This window comes from Hippoglossus hippoglossus, chromosome 21, assembly GCF_009819705.1.
Source record: "Hippoglossus hippoglossus isolate fHipHip1 chromosome 21, fHipHip1.pri, whole genome shotgun sequence".
Lineage (NCBI taxonomy): Eukaryota > Metazoa > Chordata > Actinopteri > Pleuronectiformes > Pleuronectidae > Hippoglossus > Hippoglossus hippoglossus.
The window spans coordinates 19127793-19152517 of NC_047171.1; the positions used below are offsets into that span (position 1 = coordinate 19127793).

General features: G+C 41.3%; 1 protein-coding gene and 1 long non-coding RNA gene across 2 annotated transcripts; one reads left to right on the forward strand and one right to left on the reverse strand.

The window, feature by feature from the left end:
• Positions 1-691: 691 nt before the first annotated feature.
• Positions 692-21479, reverse strand: LOC117755468 (cholecystokinin receptor). Its single transcript, XM_034575311.1, has 5 exons — positions 21326-21479; positions 11726-11977; positions 8462-8723; positions 5860-5987; positions 692-3322 (listed from the first exon to the last, which is right to left on the reverse strand). The coding sequence occupies exons 1-5, from the start codon at positions 21477-21479 to the stop codon at positions 2784-2786; spliced, it is 1335 nt and encodes a 444-aa protein (XP_034431202.1). The 3' UTR covers positions 692-2783.
• LOC117755475 lies at positions 6420-24200 on the forward strand. The gene is made up of 3 exons (XR_004612595.1): positions 6420-6718; positions 12007-12011; positions 24191-24200. It is a non-coding gene; the product is annotated as an uncharacterized LOC117755475 (long non-coding RNA).
• Positions 24201-24725: the final 525 nt, after the last annotated feature.

Genomic DNA, 24725 nt, shown 5'->3' on the forward strand with positions numbered 1-24725 from the left:
AGTGAACGATAACCAGTTTAATCTGGAGTATATTCTGTTGAGCAAGTTATGAAGTCAGACAGCCTGTGGCACCTCAGAGAAATCAGCATCTCGCAGCTTTCCAGAAAAAACAAATAAAACACTGCAAGTGTCACTCATAAACAACAGCACAGACATCTGCGTTTTAGTATTTTTCAGTCTGTGAAACACAAGCAGCCACATGAATAGGTCCCGTCTGTGATTTACTGCAGAACTTCAGCCAAAGGAATGACTGCTTTGTCCTAATGTAACAATGGGACTGAGTGATCAGGCAGACAATTCAATTTGACAAAACACAGCCTGTCAAACACAATCCCAAACTGATGTGGTTTTATTGTATGAGCATATTTAAGCTCAAAGCCATGCATACAAAAGCCTGATCCCCATCAAGCCTCGAGACAACCAGCTAGACGAGTGTGTGTCTGGTGTTTTATAGATGACGAAGCTGTAGTCTGTCCTCTCTACGTTAGAAGGTGTGTGAAAGTGAAGGTTGTGTCACTGTATTGGACAAACTATTCCAGTCCTCATTCTAAACCTGCCTGTTTTAAATAGGATGTGTGCTTGGCCTGTGGTAATACTGGTTGCAGCTTTCTGTCTGAAACTGTAAAAGTGACCTGCAGTAAGTGAAGACTTCCACAGAAACCTGCAGCTGCGCCACTGCTGCTGCACAAAGAGCTGTTCACCTGTTTACTCAAAGTTCAGTGAAGCTCGACTCTGAGCACGCAGAACCCACAACTGGAGAACTGTTGTTGTCGTGCGATGTGTGATCGCACAACGTCACTTGATGAGTATCATGTGTCCTAATTGCACCAAATTCAACACTGCACTTCCTTAGGCCCTTAACAATACGCACAAATTGTTCTTGAGATGAATGAGTCAAATACAGACAGACAGACATTATTTTAAATGTTTTCATATAGGACCAGGAGTAGCAGATAATTAATAATTAATTAGCACATAAGCTTGAGACTTGGTATGTCACTTGCTAGATTTTCCACAACACAAAAAGAGTTTTTTGCGGATGAAGCTCCATGCACACTGTAGTGTTAGTCCCCTGCAGTAATACATCAGTATGATTGACACACAATAAACGACGAAATCTGCAGACTGATGTAGAATCTTTCCACACAAAAAATGCCCACAAGTGCGGCTCATACATCTATAGATGAGAGTCTGACAGCATTGTGCTTTGGTGCACTCAGAAAAATATGCTCATCCTCTCAGTCTGGCAGAGTTGAGGTCGTAACCCAATTACTGCGACGTGAGTTGGGGGGTGGCAGTCAGAGTCAGGCGTGCTCGACCAGAGACCTTTGAAACCTGGCTGTCTCTCTGTAACCTGCAGGTCGGCTCAACAACCACAACAAGTCACCCAACTTATTCCTAATGCTGCAGGAGCTTGATCCTCGTGTTATCTCAAAACGCACTGTAAGCCTGCAGAGAACTTACTGTGCACAAAAGTCACTCTTCAGTGTTGTCATACAGAACGTATATAATAACAAAATGGTAACATTTTACTGCACATATAGGTTACTGTACTGTCGGACGTAGTAGCTGTGGTGGGTTGTTTGTGCACTGATAGCTCTAAGCTCTACTAATACCATGAACTTCATTACATTAATATTCAGTGGTAGAGCTATTGTCAATTGTTTTGTCATTCTGATGTGTATTTAATAAAAAAGATACTGTTTGCCGATAGATAAATGCACAAGTGTCAAGTGTGTTCATTGGCAACAATTCTCTCTAATATATAACATTAAATCATCTTTTAAAACTCATAGTTTGTCCTTTTCGCCTTTTCTCTTCTCAGGGGAGTTCATGGAGTTTCTCTCTCGGTTTCAGAAATAAAACAATGTAGGGGCCATTGAATATTCTCTTAAAATCCCTCAGCTGTGATTCCAGATGATCTCCCCAAAGTGATGGGTTAGGGTTATCAATTATGCTGATTTACTATCTTCAGCCGTGAGACCCTAATATGAGGAAGAGACCCAGTTCAAATGTGGTCAGCAGAAAGGACACATATATAAACAAGCATTGCAGCATATACAAAAAAAAAAAAAAAATCAAAAAGCTAGAAAAAGGTGACTAAAATCACAGTTTACAACCACAACACAAGGCATCAACACTCCATGTTCTGTAAACGGTTTATACCTCTGGAGTTTTTTTTCCTGCAAACCACGCAGTTGTGTAGAACAGACCAACTGATTAATTCATCAGAGGCGTCGGAGGGAAATTCCTAACTTTCATTTAGTTTAAACTCGACTTCCATGTGTGAGGCAAATCAAGAGCAGACAAACATAACGTAGTCTTTAGTAGCAGGCACTTGGTCCACAAGGCAATCGCGTTACCATCATTAACACAGATTAACACTAACAACTGACAGCAAACAATAAAAAGATTTTAATGGCTACAGTTGTGCGTCCCTCACATATCACACAGCTCACCGCTACTCATTTCCTCTGTGCGCACATTACACACACACGGACACCCTGCTTCCAAGCAAATCATTTGTCTTGGTCCTCCGCTTTTGTTAATATAGCTATGAAGGTATTTACACTGTGAGATGGGTTTCATTAAATAATCGCTACATCATTTTACACACACTCATGAGAAACTTCTACGCGGCTACATCACACGGCCTGTTTATATTTTCACTCCGCATCACATCTCGTGGGGACGAGCACAGAGTTGGCCTAAAGTAAAAGGATGTGGGGTGCTGTGTTGCCGTAGCAACTGTCTCTCCTGGACTGTGCCTGCATTCATCTGCCTCAGCAGGTTCCCATGGTGCTGACTGTAGTGTAACTGAACTTAGACATGGACGCCCCCGTTGCCATAACATCCTCCTCATTGTCCCGTAACCCACGACGGCGGCGGCGGTGGCAAGGCGCGGCGCAGCACGAGAACGTGGCGAGCAGGGCTTTGCGGAAACGTGTGTTCATGAAGCAGTAAATGATTGGGTTGACGCAGGCCGAGGTGTAGCACAGCAAGTGGATAAAAGCGATCGGGGCACCCGAGAGGGCGTGCGTGGCGGAGATGTCGTCAAAAGCCCGCCACGTGTTGACACAGTACAGGGGCATCCAGCAGATGAAGAAAAGTACAACGATGACCACCAGCATGCGGATGACTCGCTTCTTGGCCTCCAGCTTGGCCTCAGATGTGTTGCTGCGTAGCCGCTCTGCCTTGACCGGGCGGGCCGATGCGACCATGGTGGACATCTCCATTGCGAGTGGCCGCTGGACATTAACGTAGCAGCCGTCTCCATCGTCACTCCCACAAGAAACAGTAGAGGTCAGGCCATTTTTCACATCTGTATGAGCAGAGTGAAAGAGGACAACATTTCTGTGAATTTGGAGCCAGATGAACTGTATCCACATTACTGTAGAGATGGGAGGATCTGTACCTGAAGTATTAATGAAACCAACCGTGAGTCTTATCCATTCTGTGGACACATCACTAAAAACCTTCTTGTATTTTCTCTTTTATCATGTGGTTAAAATTTAAAAGGATTCATCAGTATTTGAGGTGCTTAGCTACTACTTGTACTACAAAAATGCAGTATGTACTACTACTACCTTTGTACATCAAAGTTTAACTGGGCACTCACATGTATACATAATGTGATAACGCTTGAGAGTGGGCGTGTCTGAAGCTTGGCGCTGGTGCGATCATCATGACAACAACCAATCAAAGTTTCCCGCTTGGGACACACAACAACATAACTAATAATCCCCGACCTGATGAACACTAACCAGCTTTGATGTTAGGTAGGACTCTAAATGATTTCATTGGCCAGAGCCTGCACTTCAAAATCTGCTTGACCATGTTCTGATTGGCTGGTGCCTAGCGTGAAACATTACTGAGCCACACAGCCACGATGCAGTCCCACAATGCATGACATCGCCACATTCAGAGTGAATGGGCAGCATCTCTGTTGAACACTCCAATGCACAACACTGTGAGCCATGGTACCGATACTCACTGGCTTCTGTTTCCTGGAACCTTGAGATAACATGTTGTGATGTACTTTTTATATTTATATTTAAATAAACCTTCAAATACATTGAGACTTTATCAGTCCACTTCAGCGGTGTCATACCTTTGGAGCCCAAAGTGAATGATAAAGGACGAGGCTGATTAAGTTACTGAGAGCAGTTCAGAGGAAGGGAGGCTGCAGAGCTCAGTGATTTGCAGATAGAGCGAGAGCTTGGTGTTTATACGAACCGCTTTGTGTTACATGGACACGTATGAGTGGATGGTGCTGTGTGCGCAACATGTTACGAGACTTCTTATTTTAATCGTAAAAACGAATCACTTCCTATCTGTGACGGTACATGCACACATTCCTCAGCTTTATTTTTGAATGAATCATACTGGAGTCCTTTAAAGAGCAGCTGCTCAGCTTAATGGGCCGAAAATTGTCAGGCAATTCTCGGTTGACCCACATTAATTATATATATCAGAGGATACGGGAGGTTATTGATACAAAAATGTTGTAATCCTGCAGCACAAAGCACGCTGAATGCAGTAATAAGAGGCCGAAAGCAAACAAATATAAACAGGAAGTGCAGCTGTACAGGGAGCGTATTCGCTAAATCGTTCCTGGATTAAATAAAACACGTGTTATCCTTTCCCGCCTAATTTCCTGTTTGGTTTTTTTTTTTCCTCCATGCGCTTGTCTCTCAAGCTCTTTTTTTTTAGGCAGCCTATTTCTCTCTCTTAGACCAGACAGATGGTGATGTCCAGGCCAGCAGCAGCCAGCCAATTCCGTCCTCTAATGGAGCCCCAGATAACACACTCCGCGCCACTGTCATCCATCCCGGGCCCACTGTCACATGCCCACAAAAGGTTATGTTCAAATTAACCGGCAAACATCACACTGATTGTGGGGCTAATGAAAATCTGCTGATTAAAATGAAAGTCCTCATCATTAACATAAATCATGCGGGGAAAAAAACAAGAGGAGTTGAATGGGTGGTGTGATGACATTTGTTTGCATTTCAATTGAGACATACAGTAATTTGACTCACTTAACAGTTATATGATTTTGATATAATTAAAGTTAAATAGGCAAAATGAATTGATATGGGACATTTATACTGTTTATTTGTCAAATATCCATCTGATGGGCCCTTTTTAGATAGAAATGTATTTGCACTGCATTCGCTGCTAGGTTTAGAGCAAAATGGACGGAGTTTTCTGAGTTCTTCTTTAAACACTTCCCTTTTTACAATACGCTACATGACTATCTGACATGTGTTGACTACCTCGGCAACACATAATCGGGAAAACTCAGGAACACAGAATACCAGTTTATTACAGTGCTTCAGAGGAAAAAAACGTGTTTCAGAGAAGAGCGGTTCTGTTGTTGCACTCTTTCCGGAAAGGCCTTTAACAAAATAACAGGTCACGTGAACAGCATTGATGAGCTCTTGAACAGTGTTAACTTAGATTTGCAGTGTCTTTTGTCATTTGGGCAGCTAAAGGTCCCTCTGGTTGCTTGTATTTCATGGTTTGGTTATTACACAGAAAGACAAGTTGAAGATTGTCCTTCTCAATGAAACTTGGAAAGTTTAATTTTGGCCCCTCTCTGTTGAAAATACTCTTTGCTTGTCATAGAGTCACTTTATACCTGTTATCTTTTGGGTTGATCATTTCTATTTGAAAAAAAAAAAGGTATGCCCCCAGCTTTGTCGCCTTAGTTCTCCTTTTTTCCCCTGCTCTCTCCGGATAGCTTTGATTACAGGTGACAATGGCAACAGTGATGCTGAAGTTAACCTGTGTAATTATTTACTACTTTTGGCAGCTGTTTTCTGCATCCTTTCCACATGTGGTGTTTCGCCTCACCAGTAGAGTCTTTCTTGTGGCCCATCTCAAACCTGATGCCTCTGTAAAGTTCCCTGGAGATCAGTCCGTAAGCCACAATCATCACCACCCCCGGGATCGCGAACAGCACAAGCAGAAGCAGAATGTACCTAAAAGAGAGACGAGAGATGCAACTGAGCCAATTTTCAGAGAAATTACATCAGCTACATTCACCATACATATCGATTATTTGATATTTTAATCGGAAAGGGTATACTCTTTTAATCATTAGCCCACAACGATGTTTTTATTTATATAGTCAGGGAAACTCTTTCCTCCTGGAGGAAGCAAGATTTTTGGTGTGTGTGATGGCCGCGCCAGCAACCACACACACTGAAACTCTGTAACATGGTGGTAACCTCTCTTGATTCCTAATTTGCTTAGTTTGTTTCTGTTTGCACACGCACCCACTTCATTTATTAAATAACTGGACACATTTTGGTTTCATACAACATACTTTTATTTATTAAATCTTTTCTTCTCTGATAATTAATCAAGTTTTCTTTGAGTTACCAGTTCCTGGGGGTTGCTACTAGAGTCATCTGGCCATTCATCAAAAGGAGGCCCAGCTGCAGCAGACAACCTTAAATGGCTTTGAGCACTAATTGGACTGCACCATGTCTCGTGTAATCATGGGGAGGGACATTATTTCCTTATTTCGATTGTTAGTTGTTAATCTTTGATTATTGTTTGCTATTTATATTTAATTAATTTCCCTTAGTTAATATTATATGGTCTTATACTGGAGTGTTATGTTGTGGCTGTAGTTTGTTTTCAATGTTAGTATGTTTAAGTCTATCCCCCCTTTGTTGTTTTGAGTGGCTTGACCAGCCACATATATGTTCCCCTGTATCAGTTGAGAGGCAGTTTTTTTAGGCTGTTAACTGGTCTCCATCTGTTACTGGAGGCTAGTTTTGATTAATTGACCTTTTTACTGGTTGTGAAATTTATCTTTTTGGCATTTTTGTTAATGGAAACCAGTTTGAAAGACTGGTTGTTCAAAGAAACTATCTGTGGCTCTCTGGTCTTCCTGCTTGGTCCCTGACAGTGTGGTTTAGCTCTGTGAGTCAAATGTAATGGTTAAACATTAGAGGCACAAACAGGGTCTAGTGCTCATGTGTAGATTTACACACCCATAATCACCACTGAAGTCAGATACAACAAAGGCACACACACACACACATACAAAGTCATGATTTTCAGCCGTGCAAAATTACACAAAGATATTCACAGGGTTGACTGAAAACAACCCTGAAGCTTGTTCCATCCTAAGTCCAAAACAAAAACACAGCGAAACATCCGTCTGCTCTGTGCATCTGCCGTTTCCATAAAAACACCCAAAAGAAAGAAGGTAAGAGCTGCTAAAAACAGGCTCCAGGTTCATCTCAGGTTCATTTGACATGAGACGGCACATTGTCCACACAACAAGGTCTGGGACAGTAAATAAGATGGACGACCTGACTGCAAGTTTTATGGTAAGTTGCATTTTATGTGGTGTCGTCGACGTTTAACCGATGAGAAGCTCAGTGAATAAAAGATAAACAGCAACTGGCAATTACAATCTGACAGCGGAATGTCTGCACAATAAATACTTTTACTCTGAATATTTGTACTGCTACTTGCGTCACATTTGAATGCATGACTGCTTGGTCTTTATTATATTTTGTACGATGGACTACTTCTTCCACCACTGTCAGTTTTTATTTAAGATTGTTTCAGCCGATCCTGTTAGGGTGAGGCGGCACAGTGCTATAGCGGTCTGCACTAACAAATCACAGGCAGGAGGTTATGGGGCTTTGAACACTGATTTGACTGGGTCCTGTGTGGGTGGAGTTTAGATGTCCCACTTTGTGCCTGCGTGGGTTTTCTCTGCTTTCCTCCCCCAGTGCAAAGACAAGCAGGTTAGATAAACTGCCGACCTTAAAGTACCCCATGTCTTGTAATGTCAATTAATGAACACAAACCTTAGATAGATGTTGTGTAAGTGCCATTAATGAGTAACTTGGCTCTTCTGTGCTTCTGTTCTACTATTTTAGAAGGACGAAGTTAAATCGGATTTAAAGCTTTAAAGTAACTGACTCAATATTGCAGTCGATGTTCCACAGTGAGCAGCTTTTTTCTGTCAGGGCTCCCACTCTTTGGAACAACCTCCCTGAGGAGATCTGTCTGACAGGATCCATATCCTCTTTTAAATCCCTCTTAATGACCCAAGTGTGCTTTGTCAGGACTGAGACTGGTCTGAATTCACCTTTAACTTATTTTTTTTAACTTTTAAACCTTGCACTAAATAGTACTTTTTCTCACTGACTTTTCGAATCATTTTAGAATGTTTTGTTCTATTTTCTCATATATAACACTGGTATTCTTATATATATATATGCCCAGATGCTGTAGGATCTTTAGACTGTTTATAATTGTTTGTCTTCAACTCTTCAATTTTAACTTGTAAAATTCTCTGCAAAAGTGTTTTGAAAGGTGCTTTATAAAGTATTATTATCCATATTGTTATTTTCCATTGTTTCAGTTAAACACTATCGAACAACACAGAATAGAAACACACACCACTCTCAACCCAAACACTCACCAGGTCTGCTGGGCGATTGGCAGTGGCCACTTGAGGCGACACTGGTGCGCTGTGGTGTTGTCGGGGCGCTGAAAGGTTTCCAGGTGACTGATGATCGGATACGGGATCATGATGATGAAGGCCAGCACCCATGTGGCAGCGATCACCCGATAGGCGTGGGACCGGGTCTGCCACACCCGCGACTTCAAGGGGTTACAGATGGCGCTATAGCGCTCAATTGCTATGGCAACCAGGCTAAACGTGGAGATGCTCACGGATAGGCCTGAAGGATAATAAAAACGGATAATTTAGAAAGTAAATAAACATACGTGTCTGTTCCCAGATGTCTTTTATATTGATGAATGAAAAGTAAAAATACCGCTCAGTGGTCAGAGTTTGGACCAGTAATAAAAAGTAACAAAACATGTTTGTTGATGTGATAACTGAGAACAGAATGTGGTCTTCTGTAGAGACGTGCTTACAGATGAATATAATGTGAGGCGGCAAGGTGGAGATGGTTATCTGGTTATTGTGGTGCAGGAAATCATGTCGGCTTCGGCGACTGATGCAATCTACCGTCTTCCTCCTGACAGGGCGAGACGGGAAATTACTCTTTACCTCTCTTACCATGTCCTCAGCAAGAAAACAAACTGTGTGTGTGTGCGTGCCCGTGCCCGCGTGCCCCTTGGTGCAGTCTGTACCCATAGAGAAGCTGAAGAACAAACACCACTGACGCAAACCAATCAGCCCACAGTGTCTCCCTGGGGTTTATCTTCACCGTCACTCAGTGCATCCTCTTGATCACTCTCCCTGTGCTTTACTTAATCCACCTTTTCTATTCAATTCTCACTTGGCTTTTCTTTCAGCAGCATCACAATGAACACAACCATTCTGGTCTTGTTCTTTTTTACTTGTTTCTATACAATCTATACATTATATTTACTCAATATCAATTATTTGCTGCATTGTATTTATTTTATTGACTTTTTATGTTGATGTTTACTTTTATACCTCCTTACAAATGAGTGTAGAATTTAAAAAGAGACCATACTCTATTTCCTCTGTACTTAATTCCCTCCAATGATCTGGGTTTATTTCTAAGCATTTACTTCTTTACCTCTTTACCCCCTCATCTTGTGGTGGAGATACGTTTACTCAAGTATGGTAAAATGGGACAGGGGGCGATGTTGTACCTTTTCCTCTTCTACATTTGTGTTACAGCTGTTGTTACTTTGCTTTTTTTTCTTCATAAACAACAACTTATCGACTCGTAAAATATGATGCACTTTTGTAGATTCTACGTGGTAGTTAAGTTGTGTTACTTAGCACCAATCATTCAGAGCTTCCAAAAAGTCAATGATTCAATCATATAATATGTATTTTGATACAAAACAAGCAAAAAACTAAAAAGAACATTTTTGATACTGGAAGGGCATTTCGTTGATTCGTTCGATTTGTTCTGTAGTAACAAATAACTTGTATTTTATATTATTGCACTATACTTATACTTAAAGGACTAGTTTAACTTAAGGAACTGTTCTTCATTACTTTTTTTTCTTAGCCCCATGTATGAATAAAGCTTACTTTTAAATAAAGAATTGAAAACACAAACTGAGCACAAGACTGATGCCAGCAAAATATATTTACACGCTAGGGAATTGTAATCAGATTTGTTATGAGATCGACAACATGAGCCTCTTCTTGATTTAGATGTGTAAGAAACCTGAATACCCCCCTGATGATAAATAGGTTGAGACCACTTAGTCACTTAAAATCATTATTAGCTGCAAGAATCCATTCCACTAAGAATCTTAAAAAATCTCCTACAAATGAGAGCTTTCATGATAATGGTCTGTGGATGTAAAGCTAATTAACGGAAATCTATATTTTCTACAATGCAGTAGTGAATAGGTGGTGGGAAAATAGATTGCAGCTTGTTGCAGTGGCTGTTGCACTTCAGGTTAACAAGAGAAATTAATCAATACATGAGCTGTATGGAGTTTTAAGCATCCGCATTTAACACACCAAGCAGGACTGTAACTAGGGTAATTTTATTTTATTATTATTTAATTAGCTGATTCTTTTGTGAAAGATGCCCATGTTTCTCACAGCCCACACTAACATCTTTAGATTGTTTGTGTCAAATTGTTTTGAATCCGAAGACATTGAGTTTACAGTGTTTTAAATGTTGACTTACAGTTACTATAGTGAATGTCAATTAACCAGTTATCTACTAGGATTCTTGTGTTGCTATGGACATACAGGATGGATGTGGATATTAAAATGTGTCATTGAAGATGCTGAGTCATTGCTATGACACAGCTCTGAACAAATATTAATAATAATTTTCTTTTAATGAGCTTTCTTAGCACACATACTGTGAGTATCAACATGTGCGTCACATTCTCTAAGATTTCAAGGCATTTTAACTTGAATTAATCTTCTTTACAATAATCTTCATCCTACATTTACTTTGTAATAATTATTCCAAATCTGCCTTTTCTATTCACTGATACTCCCATTGATAGACACACTTTCTAACCTCCATTAAAGGGCGAGTGACCTCCTGTCGGTAAGAGCTGCACCGCAAAGGACTGAAATATGACTAAGCTGCATAGAGTTCAGTTACGAATGGCATTTCACAGCAAATTCCACTGAAAGAGCTTCTGCTATGAATGGCTCGGGAAACATATTTTCACATTGTGCACATTAAAGAAGATACATATAGTTGTGCTTTGTCAAAGCAAAGCATTTCATATCATCCCTTTCCACAAGTGCACCTCAATCGCTGTTGTGCTCTTCTAAAAACAGCTCAGTTGACTGAAAACATAAAAGACACCAGCCTCAGAAACTGGTTGATAAACCCATTATCACTTTAATATGAATCATTTTGTTAATATACTGACACAATCCTGTGACATGATTTTTTTATTTGGCAAATTTATCAAAAAGGCTCAATGAATCAGCGAATGTCACAACAACATTAGAATAATGTTTGATGATTATCTTGCGGAATTAATAATTAACACTTTAATTAGAGCCGATATTGTTTTTGAAGAGACAATTATAACCTGATAAATGACTAGATAAATCACCATGTTCTGTTAGTTGTCTTTGTTCAATTCAGTTCTTCAAATTTAAAAACAGACCATTAAAGAAAGTAAAAGGAGTAAAAGAAGGTAAAATAACGTGAAAATGATGTTGATTCATCCAGTATCAGTTATCTGGGCTGTGCAGTGACATCACTTCCTATCCAATACATGATCCCCTCCCATTTCCTCTCACCCATGAAGTAGGACACTATCTTGCACATGGCAGCTCCAAAGATGAAGTCCTTGAGGATGCTCGGGATGAGGGTGAAGGGCATGCAGAACACGGCCATCATCAGGTCACTGACGGCGAGTGACAGCAGGAAAGTGTTGGTCACGGTGCGCATGCGCTTGTTGAGCGTCAGCACCACGATGATCAGCAGATTCCCAAACACACTCAGGAAGAAGATGAGCGAGTAGAGCAGGATGCGCAGCGTGTGGTCCTCATCTGGTGCGGAGGGAAACAAACAGCAGGAGAGGGGGTGTTAGAGTGTGAATGTCTTTGTCCTACTGAACCACTTCATCAGTTCGGTTTTACATCACGATCAATACGATCATACTGCGTTTATTGATCTTCACAACCCTGAGCCAACAGTGCTGTGTATAACTACGCCTCACTCCTGTCTCTTTGGGTGCGTTCGATTACTTAGGTAAACAAGTTGTACGAGGTTATTATTGTATGAGGTTGTTCAAGGTTACTTATTCAAGAGTGTGGTCTTTCAGTTTCAGAGCAGGACGTATTGATTTCACGTCCAGTCTTGCAATTCTTTCACTCAAAACCAAAACTGTGCACGTGCACTCAGGTATTTTGTTGCAAAAATGTTCTGTGCTCCAGCTTTAGCTCTTGTGCTCACGCTGCTTTTGTGCACATGCAAAACGTCTGCCCTCATTTTCTGAGTCTGTGAAATAGAGGGGAGTGTATATTTCGATTTTATAGTTACTGGCAACATTGTTCCCAGTACGTATAAAACTAAATTTATACTCTTGATTTTGTCGCATTTTGTTGACCAGCAATCTGCTGGACTCCCGCATGCAGCAAGTCAGTGAGGAGGTGTCGTTGTTTTTCCTCTAAGTGCACAGACAGGAAGCCAGTGTAGTACTAAAGCCATGGAAGGTGTGTTATAGTAATTGCCAGTAACACAACTACAATGAGGGCAGGACAGTTTCATTTGTCAACAATAGTTCTGCCATTCTATTGGTTGAGGGATTCTCCAAGTGGAGAAGAAAAACATTCATGAGCAGAGGAGGCTATTTGAGTGCGACCGCAGGGTTTTGAGTTTGAAAAAAAAAATCTGATGTCAATAAGTCCTGCTTTCAAACTGAAAGATCACACTCACACACTGAAGCTGATGTGGATCGAATTTGAGTGCAAACATTAATATTGTCCACATTCAAAGTAGAGCCGCCTGTCTTCAATACAGAGTAAAATAGAAAGTATTGCAGCCAGCAAGCTCATAGTCTGTGCCTTCAGCCATTTGTGGCTTCACTGGATCATATCCTATAAAGTCCATGTTATCTGCCTCCTCTCCTATCTTCACCTAACCCCCTGCTTAGACACCACACTTTTTACTGGGTGACTGTGCCTGTATCCTGAGGATTAGAGGCACCCATGTGCGCCTCGAACCAATCACACACACACACACACACACACACACACACACACACACACACACACACACACACACACACACAAGCTCAAACTCAATTGACACAGTTGCAGGGGAAGTTGCAACCAGACGCACCTAAGCCTTCATCCTCGGAAAAATACACCAGCAACAGTTCCTCAAAGGCAATGATATTACATCAGCTACACGGATCTGTCGCTATATCTATACGTTATTGTTTTCTCACTCACTGCAGCCTCATTTCACAGAATATCTTCATCTTTACCATTTTCCATCTTGTTTTCTGTTGTTTTGCCTTCAATGGCTTTATTTATCTGCTAATGTCCATTTCCCTCCACTCTTGAATAAAAGTAGAATTATGACAAGACACACAGACACACGGCTACATGACTCATGTCATCATGCAATGATTATTTCAGGGGGGGGGGGAAATCAACGTTTCCGATGTTGCATCCACAGGCCATCTGAATACATTCAAGACTATTCTGAAAAGATCACTGACTGTCACCACCAGAAATGGCTTTGAAAACAATTATCTACACCTTAGCACAACTGACTGGGGTCATTAAATCGGAGCTCCACTCATCTGCCTGCTTGTCTGAAATCATCTCTAGTTCTGGCAAGAAGTGAAAGAGGAAAATCAGCTGCAGGATTTAGAATCTCCTAAACCATATGGACAGACAGCATGTTGCTTGATGGATTTAAAGCTTGTTCCTCCACTCATTCACTCTGAAATGTTTCTATATCACTTGCAGGCTTGGGCCCTGTCTCAATTCACCCCTTAGCCCTACCACTTGGCCCTACTCCTTCATTTTGCGTGTGGCTGTGAAGGGCTAGTGTTGTCCCATTTCTCTATGTGATGAAGGGGTAGTGGGCATCCAACCCTTCAAACACCCCTTCAACCGTAGTGTATCCCGGACCCCCCTAAAAATGAAGGGGTAGACAGAAATTCCCTAATGTTTTATATACAGATAAGGCGAAGTCGACATGGCGACCCCTGTGGGTCAAATGCTCATAAATGTAAGTATGAAATCTTGCTAAATAATCATGAAAAAAGAATATCATATTTTGGAGGGGATGCTCCCAGCGAAGGGCACTTCATATCTAAGGGTAGTGCCAAGGGAGATGAATTGGGGCAGGGCGTAAATACAGCCTCCTGGTTAAAGGACCAGTGGGAAGGGTTTAGTGACATCTAGTGGTGAGGTTGCAGATTACATAGTGCCCTTTACCTCTCTCCTATCATTCCAAGCTTTGGGACAGGCCATTAGTGTTGAATTCAGGCACAGCTTGGTCAACAAAAGTCAGTGAGTAAGTTTGTCTTTCCCCCCCATCTCTCTCAGATACACAGACACTGATGCACATGCAGACTTCCCATCTAATGACATGTGGCTTCACCATCTGTCCACACACTCCTGTGCAAATAAAAAGCTGTAGGCGGTAGGTGATGTTCTACAGACGGAACATCAGGGTTTTCTCCTGGAGAAAGTGTAATATAAATGTGCGGACAGACGATTGGTTAGAGAGGAGAACCAACACTCTCTCCTTTATTACTGTCTCTCGCACTCTTGCCAAATGAAATATGTTACAATGCCTTCTTCCTAATCAAAGCCAATTAGCTTTCCTGTGTGCACACTGACCGTGAGGGAAACACTGATAGCTCCCTCAGCACCATTACGCTTTCCTCCCGGCCAGAACTTTCAATAGCTGCTACAATCCTCATGTGTATAGGGCAGAAACATTTGTATTAATCACACTTTTGCATTTAGTGCTTCACCAGTACGCATAGGCCAATATGTGGGACAGATTCATGTCCCTGCCATATAAATAGAGGTCTCTGTTCCACAGCCTGCACTTGATGGATTCATATGATTCATAAAACTACAAAGCTCAAGAAGACAGTTTAAACTAATAAGCCTTGCAGTTCAGGGTGGAGCAAGATTTTTCTTCTTGACAGAGCTGTACAGTTGGCATGATACACACAGACAGGTCTGCAGTTTACTAATGTTTTTAGCCAACTGGAGGCAGATAAAAAAGTTGTGAACACAATTTAGACATTGACGTATCATCACCTTTCAACTTTTTGTGTTTAACGTGTTGCCTTTTTGCACATTTAGCTGTTATGGATAGCCACATTAGAAGTTGTGTGTCTGGTCATGAGATGAATATAAATCCAATATTCAGTCTCCTTAAGCTCTGTTTGTGGCTCAATAATTAATTGATATGGTAAAATATGTCTGAGAAAGTATAAATATAAATGTGTGAATACAAACCTAATGACAAAGAAAAGCGAATGATTCCCAATACGATACTGTGAGATTATTAAGATCCACGTATAGTCACATTTCTGATATCTGTATGCAGTGTTATAGAATCACAAAATTGCTGTTTTTACACTTTTTGTTTTATGCTAATCAGCTGCTGGTTACAGTGTTATATTTAGCGAGCAGACACAAGAGTGCTCTCCCTCTTCCCCGACTCATTTATACAATTACAACAAAGGTATTTCCCAAAACTTCTAATTATTTCGTTAAACTGGGATGAGGTTCATTATAACAGCAGCTGGTGCAGGGATCAACCCTCAAGCTAATTTTTGACCACAAACTCTGAACCACACTGCAATGAAACGACGGGCTACATGCAAATTTAGAAAGAGGCTTAACTCTATAGTCCACCAATTATTTAGATTGCTATTTCCATTTCAAAGAGCCACACGACAGAAGGGAAGCCTGTAGCACTGGAGGTGTGGGTGGAGTGGGATGTCTGACCACCGGCTCTGGATCACAGCATGTTCCCTGTTTGCCGACCAGACGAACTGAGAACAGCTGAGCAGGTTGTGAGAGGAAAAGTCTCTGATTCAAATTCCAGAGGTTTTCTTCTTCCAATTATCTCAACTAATCGAGGCAGATTGGAGTACGCTGCTTCAATTTATACCTCATTTACATTAAATCCATTTCCTGCACATGCCATCTCTCTAATGTATCTGCATGTCATCAAATGCATAATTACATGCAGTGTTATTTCAAGACTGATCAAGTCCAGTCTGTGAGGTTGGGGTTGGATGGACTGTCTGTCTGATTATAGCTGAGATAAATGTATCTGTTCTCTGTGAAGACATCAGACGCTTTGTTGACCTTAGTGGATGCACAAACTATGTAAGCAACTTTATGTGGATTTTACTTACTTACTCCACCAAGGAGGTTATGTTTTCATGCTTCATGGATTTTATTTTTTTCATTTATTACGTTTGTTTGTTGATTGACTTGTAGGCAAGATTACACAATTGCAACTAAATGGATTTCCATGAAACTTGGTGGGGGTGTAATATGGGAGGGGGATCCAGCAAATGTTTCCCCACTTTCTTAAACATTGCATTTTTCAACATGTTAAACGTTTTTTCCAGGGAATAATTCATGGATCTTGATGAAAAGGCATGTTTGGGGAACTGATATCCATCAGTGTGTGCAGCCTGATTGAATTTAAGGGCCGTGGCGGAGGTATGCACTCTACTGAATGCCATTCTAGTTTTATTATTTTGTTTTAATATATATTTTACCAACAATTTAAAAGCTGGTGAGCAGGTTCCTCAACAGCAAAATTAAAGTAATTCAAGTGAAAAGTTAACTAGAGTGGCAGAGGCTATTATTAGATATGCAGCAAAAATAGTGGATGAATTATTAATGAGGTTCGTATTCTATCCATGAATATTAAGGTTTTCATTTTTTGTTTTTTTCTCACAGTATATCAGACATTATATAGACTATGAATTACACCCCTCCTCCCCTCTCGGTTTAATTCATATGCAGTGTATGTCACTATCTATCCCAGTTGGCCCCTCGTGCCGCTGCAGCTATCAGAGAATAGACAGCTCCGCTCCTATAAGACCAAGGTTTTGGTAAATGTCACGGATATAGTGGCTAATCCAGCATGGTAAATGTCATCTAAATCTTGCCACTAAGCCAAGTGACCCCCTCCCCCCCTCATACAGCCGATGGAGGCGCTGAACGAAAAACAATTTCTGTTGACTGACAACCGGCAGTGGCTCTGGTCAAAGCGGTCGGAATGGAAAAACGACGCAGTGGTTGCTTTGCACGCGGCGCAGGTATGCATTGCATAACACCTCAACCCTCGACAGTCGGAGTGAAACCAGAGTGTGAGATGTGGAGATAGTGACATATACACAAAAAGGAAAGGTGGAGCCCGGAGAGAGGGGCTGGGAGAGTGGGCGGGGAATGAAAAGCAGAAAGCAGGGGAGCTTTTTTTAATGTTTTTGTCTAAATGCCTTTTGTCAGGAATAAAGTGTTTTGTGTTCAGGGACTGAAGATGGTGCTTTGTTCCGCGTGTCGTTTGAAAACCCCTCTTTTGTTTCCATAATCATCATCAGCAAAGTAATGATCGCCCACTGGTGTATGATGAATTGCACTGCAATCAGCCAGCATCCCAGATAACTTAACATGTCATGACTCTACGATGTATCGTTGTTTGCCTGTGTTTTGTGCAGTGACCAAGGTGTGCCTCCTTTAAAGATGCCTGTCTGCAGCAAGGCAGTCAAGCCATGTGCCAGAAAGTGCACACAGCCTGCAGGTCTTTTTTCAAATCAGAGACAACACCTGCGGGTGGATTCAATGTGAAATCACTTTGTGGTTTTCTGCTTGAGCGATTTGTTTCCCCTCAGAGGTTGACAAGGTTTTTCCTCACTTGTGTTTGCTCATGTCAGAGGTCGATGCCAGCATCCACGAATACAATCTCACAGCAGTGACATCTAAATTTTGACATATTTTACAAAACTATGAATGACACACAGGATGCATTTTGCAGCCCTAAAATGATACAATTTAAATCTGCCTTCACATAAAAATGGGGAACGTGCCTCAGAGAGATTGATAGAAGACATCGCAGACATCAAATATGCTGTTTGCAACTTGATGAAGATGTACGTGGCAACAATGGTGCATTCAATGTATGTGTTCTGTATCAAAATATAGACCACTGATTAGAAAAAATATATGATGCGACAGAGTCCATGTTGATATCGGTGCTATTGTGAAACGTTAATGGAATTCTGACTGTGACGCGAGGCAATCTCCTCCGTGGACACAGAGCTGCGGATGGGAAGAATAAGCCGACGTGGCGGAGGAGCAATCGATTTGTGGAGTGACGGAGAGCGTAATGATGGTGACAGCAGCTATGAAGGGTCACACGCGTTCATTTTCTCTCTTTAAATGATGATCTCTGGGTGTGAAGTCCTGTTAGAAGGTGCAAAATAGAGAGAAACAAGGCAGTGAAAAGCCTGAATGGAAAGATATTGTGACGCAGTGTATATGTGCGAAACATAACTCAATAGTGCAGCATTAAAATAGATAAAGCTCCCACTTTGTCTATGTGGCTGTGATAGAGCGTAACAGTGACCTCCCACTTTAAGAACGGATCTAGTTCTCCATTCATTTTCAGAATCAACGTTTTAGAAAATCCTCATGAAACAATTTTGGACTTATGGATAATTTTTTAAGAGTGAATAAACTACACATCCCCTAAACCATTGCAAACGATCCCTTTCCAACAACTTCCAGTATTGACTTTAACCGTGTTTTAGTGATTTTCATCCCGATTTTCATACTTTCTGACGTATCTTGGGATCACTACATCAAATTGTTAAAAATTGCATAATCAAGAAATGAAGTCTCAAGCGAATATATTGTATTCACTTCATTTCCATATGTTATTGCAAAACAGAGTTAGTCATTTGTGTGCACATGTGACACTTTGCCCCTTTGCACTTTGGATTTTGTAACAAATAAAACAAGACCCAGTGCAATGCTGGGTCATTTTTAAAGTTCAAAATTTAATTCAACTACAGACAAAAGTTTAGCAAAAGTTGAATCATTGAACTTGAACCGATCCTGGAATGTAGCCTTTAAATCCGTCCAAAATAATGATAATAATAATAATATCAACTGGATGATACTTTAGATTTTGTTCCCTCACATTGCTTTTGGAAAAATATTTACTTTGTACCCACATTTACGCTAAAACTGCCTCTCTCACTGGTGTGTTAGTAAGAAGAGAAGGTTGTCTTTGTTTTTGGTGCTGAGATGATTTTCTCCGACCATCTTTTGGGTATGGCCAAACATCCTCTTGAGTTGATTGGTGGGTGGAACTGACATTTGAAGGTGAGGGGGTGCTCATGTGCAGGCCTGGGTTAGTGTAAGGGGCTCAAAGACCTGGGTTAGTGCTGGAGTCTGGGGGAGTGGGTTAGTGGTGAGGCCTGGAAGGGCTGGGTTTGTTCTTGGGTTGTTGTTGGAGTAGAACGGCAGACGTGTGACAACTTACTCCAAAATCACTGAGACAAGTTGCCATGAACTGCGATGTTTGCTGATGTTAGCTATATCTTAAAATTCTTCAGCAAAGGTATAACAAGAGACTTTATTCTCCTCTACAAAGTGCAAATTTATAATAGTGAATATTTTTAACGAGAATGAGATTATTACAAAAAAATATCAAGTTAGATTTATTTACTTTTAAGTGTGAAAAATGGTAAATCAGTGCTCACCTCAGTGAAGAGTGTGCCTTGCTTTTCCCAGACAGGATATGACATCAGTCCAAGCAGATGCACAAATCTAGTATTCTACTTTTACGTATCGCCCTCTAGAGGTAAAGATATAAACAATGTGACAAGATGCCCCAGTCTCCCCCAAACTATCAAATCTTAGCCTCAACGGTTGTGGTAAACAATGCCATGGTAACAGCGAGCTCCACCAATCAGAGACGTCACTGTTATACCTGAGGATTTTGGATATTGTAGGACCTCTCCATGACATCACAAATAAAACATGTTTTACTTCAGATATAGCTGATATCATTTTGACTTGGAGCTTCCAAAGCAGCATACGGCATCCTCTCACAATCACGTAGCTGGTGGTAAGTCTACCTTGGATGGTTAAAATCTTATGGATGAAAAATTTGCTTCCAGAACAATGCTGTTGAGCTCTATTCTCACCAAACAAGTGTACTTGTCAGATGTATCCTTGTTTGGTTCGTAAAGTGTGATGTTCTGATTTAGTTCAGGATAATAAGTCATTATCATGCCTGCATGCTACATATCACTCTTCACTGACGTGTGTAGAAGATTTCAGATCCCAGTCGGGATAACAGATGTTGAATGGAATTGTTGAGAACAGTGTTTTTCACAGGTGGGACACTCATGTCTCCCGCTTATTATGTTAACCTGTCAGCTGCCACAATGAAGGTGTTCACACACACACACACACACACACACACACACACACACACACACACACACACACACACACACACACACACACACACACACACACACACACACACACACCTCATCAACTAACAATTATTGGGGATAAAAATAGAAAGTGTTGATTGATAAAGTAGCAGGTCTGGAAAGAACTGAGAGGAAATTGCTGGAGCTATGACGCACTTTAATGTCTCTTTCTTCTCAAGCCAAGTCAGTTTTATTAATATTGCTCAAAATACCCCCTTTTTCAGATGTGTGTGACCTGCGACTGACCCGCGAAAGACTCTGCAGACCCTCGATTTGGATAAATTGCTTGGAAATGCTTTGGTAGAAATAAGCAGCATGAGGCCGCAGTCCAGATATCAAGCCATTAGAATATTTTGTTTTTTTTGTTTTTTTTTATGAATAAATCCCCTGGATTTGATTCCTGACTCTCTCTCTCTCTCTCTCTCTCTCTCTCTCTCTCTCTCTCTCACACACATATATGCACACACACACTAAGCCTTTAGAGAAAGACAGGCTGGCACATCAGCATATAATAACCCAGTGAATTAAAGAAGCCTCAGAGACTTAAATACGTCATTTACAGGGTTTCTTTTTACCATCAGAAGTCCCACAAATTATTCTCTTCAGTAGAAATTTAAATGATAACCATAAAAAAAAAGGGTTTACCCTCATTTAAATTAAGAGCCACGCTGCCATGCTTGTCTGAATGAAACTGAATGGTGGTATTTTTAAAGGGGAGTTCCAGTCAACCTTGCAGTATTGTAGCTTTTCCTCATTTGGATCTCCAGCTGGACACAAGTTAAGTCAGTTCACTTTCTCCACAACGCAGCAGACAGAATATATAAGAAGGAAATGCGGTTGTGTTTGCGCCAAATATGAAGTGATGCGTGTGTTTGCTCACCTCTGTGCCTCACACGCCGAGGTGTGAGGTGTGTGAAGGCGTTGCCGCAGGTGAGGTTCGATGTCTCGAAGCTCCCGTTACCCCGGAGCGTGTCCGCCTGCGCTCCGGCGCACTCGGAGGAAGTGGAGGTCTCGTTTTGCTCGTAAAGATCCATACTTTGGATTCGGAGTTACAGAGAGTTCAAATCACAGCTTCTGTCCAATTTCGTCTGGGTCTCTAGAGGGGTGAAAAATAACGGACTCTGCATCCGTGTCCCATCTCACTTGGCGAGCAGAGTGGAGAAGTGGTAAGTGACTGTCTCCCAGTGCCCAAAACAAAAAAAGAAAAACATTAGTTTATTTATTTCGGATATTTTCTCCGTCAGTACTGGAGATGCGTCTCACTTGGCATCACACGCGTTAATCAAGGATCTGTGCGCACCAGGAGAGAGAGAGGAGGAGGAGCGCGGCGCACTGCTGCGCCTCTGCCAAGTGAAGCGCATGGAGAGAGCGACTGACTGCAGAGGAGAGTGGAGGACTAATGTACTGCTGCTGGTGTGTGTGTGTGTGTGTGTGTGTGTGTGTGTGTGTGTGTGGACATCACTAAAAAAAGACTGTTTTACACACACACACAAACACACACACCATCAGTGCTGAGCAAATAGCTGCTAAACATGTTTAACTGATGCCAAACGCAGAGGACAGGTCTGTGTTGACCTGAACAATTATTAAGAAGTTTATTTATATAAGAAAATAGAATAAAGTATGAAATATATTCTGGCTCTTGACTTGTGAGGCTGTTGCGACCATATCACTGAATCACTGACAATCACCAGTCTCTTTATCATAGATACAATTTGGAAGAAGAAATAATTTAACGCTATGAATTGTTCCAGATTTCCAATGTGACAGGTCTGACACTGTTTCACAATCTGTTTAAAAACTGTGGTTCATTGTGAATAAATCCGACTGATGAGAATTTAAGATTTGAGCTGGAAGATATAAAATAAACACGATTCACTATATGTTCAGACATCGTGGTCATTTTACAGTCTCATTGATTGTTCCACTTTTAGGTCGAAAACATTTGCTGACAAACCTTATTCATTAAAACCTTATTAGAGCTTTGTTCAATAAAAGCGCCTGTTGTGGTTGTAGGTGCTCACTGTCGCCCCCATCTGGTGCATGGGTGCACTTTCTGTCTTTATAAATTGGGTGAGGGATCAATAAGCTCTGTGCTGATGGGAAAGATTCTGGTCTGCATTGTTGTCTCCGTCCTCAGCAAGAGTACAGACATCATCATCTCCTCACTAACGACAAATGGAAGATTCCCCCTTAGTGGGACTAATAAAGGATGATCTTACCTTTTCTTAAGCCATAAGACACCACTTCCTTATTCCTCTAATTACCTACAGTCAATATTGGTTTCTTTTAACCATGAACACAATCAGCCTTGAACAAATAGTTTTTAGTTTTTAGTCATATATGCAAACCATAACTCCAAGGAGGAAAAACTATGTCATCCTGATGTTGGAGGTAGTGGATCAGAAGAAACTAGTATGGGTGATTAAACCACCATCATCCATTCTGCTTCATCGATTGTAATTTAGAACACCGGCACTGGCTTCACAGATTAAATGACTCAATAGAATCAGTTCGTTATCATAATGATATTGATAATTGTAATAAATTGACCTGATCCCATTGTTGGCATTTATAAACATTTAAGCAGTGATTTACTGAGTGTCTGAATATTTTGTAAGTTACTCAAAAGAAAAAAACAAACAAACAAACACTAAGAGGAGACAGCAATAAGTTCATTAATATGCTCTTTGTTCTGATTATTGACAGATCGATTTGATTATAACGTCAGGAGGTTTTTGTCTGAGTTTGTTTGCAGGATTATGCAAAAAAAACGACTCGACCGATTTCCATGAAAGTTTGACGAGGGGTTGGATCCAGGAACCTTTTCACTTTTTGATGATAGAAATCACACGTGTTAAGGGGACCGATATTACGAGTTTGTGTAATTTGGTGCAGATCCTAGTAGAAATGGAAGTGAATTTAAATGTGGTTTCATTGGGGGTCTGTTGGCCCCGTCGAGGAGGTACATGTTTGTGCTCCACTGGGTATCCTTCTAATTTCAAATGGGGTTAAAGAATAGGAGCTAATTTTGCCTCTATAAGAATCTGATTGTTTTGTTTTTCAATAGGATTGTATTTTCTCTTTGATAATAGTTATAACATTAATTACATTTAGCTGAAGCTTTTATCCAAAGCGACTTCCAATAAGTGCATTCAACCATGAGGGTACAAACCAAGAACAGCAAGAATCATGTCAGTACATTAGCTTCAAAAAAGCCAACAAAGTGTTACATGTAAGCGCAACTTGTCTTAGACCATCTTCTTAGCCAAGGTGTAGTTGGAAGAGATGTGTCTTTAGTCTGCGGGGGAAGATGTGTAGACTTTCTGTCCTGACTGCAAACAGTCGTGATTTTGTTGAGTTGCTAGGTGTCTTGCAGTGAGGGAGAGTTAAAATGAAAAAAAATGTCTCTGCTGAGTGTCTGAATAATTGATCTGATCCAAAATGTAATTTTTTGTGGCGGCCATCACTTCATCAAGGATTTACAACTCAAGATCATACGTGTTAGCCGGATTGTCCAGCTGCACCACTGTGCCGCACTGAGCCAAAGAGGACACACAGAAACAATATGTGCTCTGAGCCTGGACAGGTTACACACTTGTTTGTGTCTTCCGCACCACCTGTACATTTGGGAGGTTCAAATTGCTCTGCTTTCTGAGGCATGTTATTGTTGCGGAGAATGCAACGGTTTGGCCTCTGAACGCTCAATTGACTCCCGGCAAATGGCTCCCATTATTTCAAGCAGCCCAGCTCTCATCATTCTCCTGCTCTAATTAGCCGGCTCGGGCAGGTCCTGTCCAGAGCCTCTTAGCCCCTCATAAACAAGCCGTGTGAGGACGCTAATCAACGTGAGGAGAGCGACTAGTGCTCCCTGTTGAGTGCAGTAATCACAAACTGGCATGGCTTGTTGATTACCGATGCTCCACCGCTGATGACGACAGGTTGGAGATAATCACTTGTGGTGTGGCATTTTTGCTCATGCCTGTATCCTCTGGTTGCTACAGCATATTAATACTCTGCTGAAGCAATGGTAAATACACAATGAGATTTTGGTCCAAATAAACAACCGCAGCTCCGCGGGATTCATCAGTCCGGGCAGCCAACGTCACGGAAATACTTTTCTTTCGGCAAACACAGGGCAGTGACAGGGGGTAATGGATAGTGAATGCATCAGTGCTAAGCCGAGCTGAAGGAGATTCCTGTCTCCGGCCTCTGCTCCGGCTGCAGCACCTGGACCCCTGTTATCGATTGTTCAAACATGGCTCTGGAGCTGGAGCGGA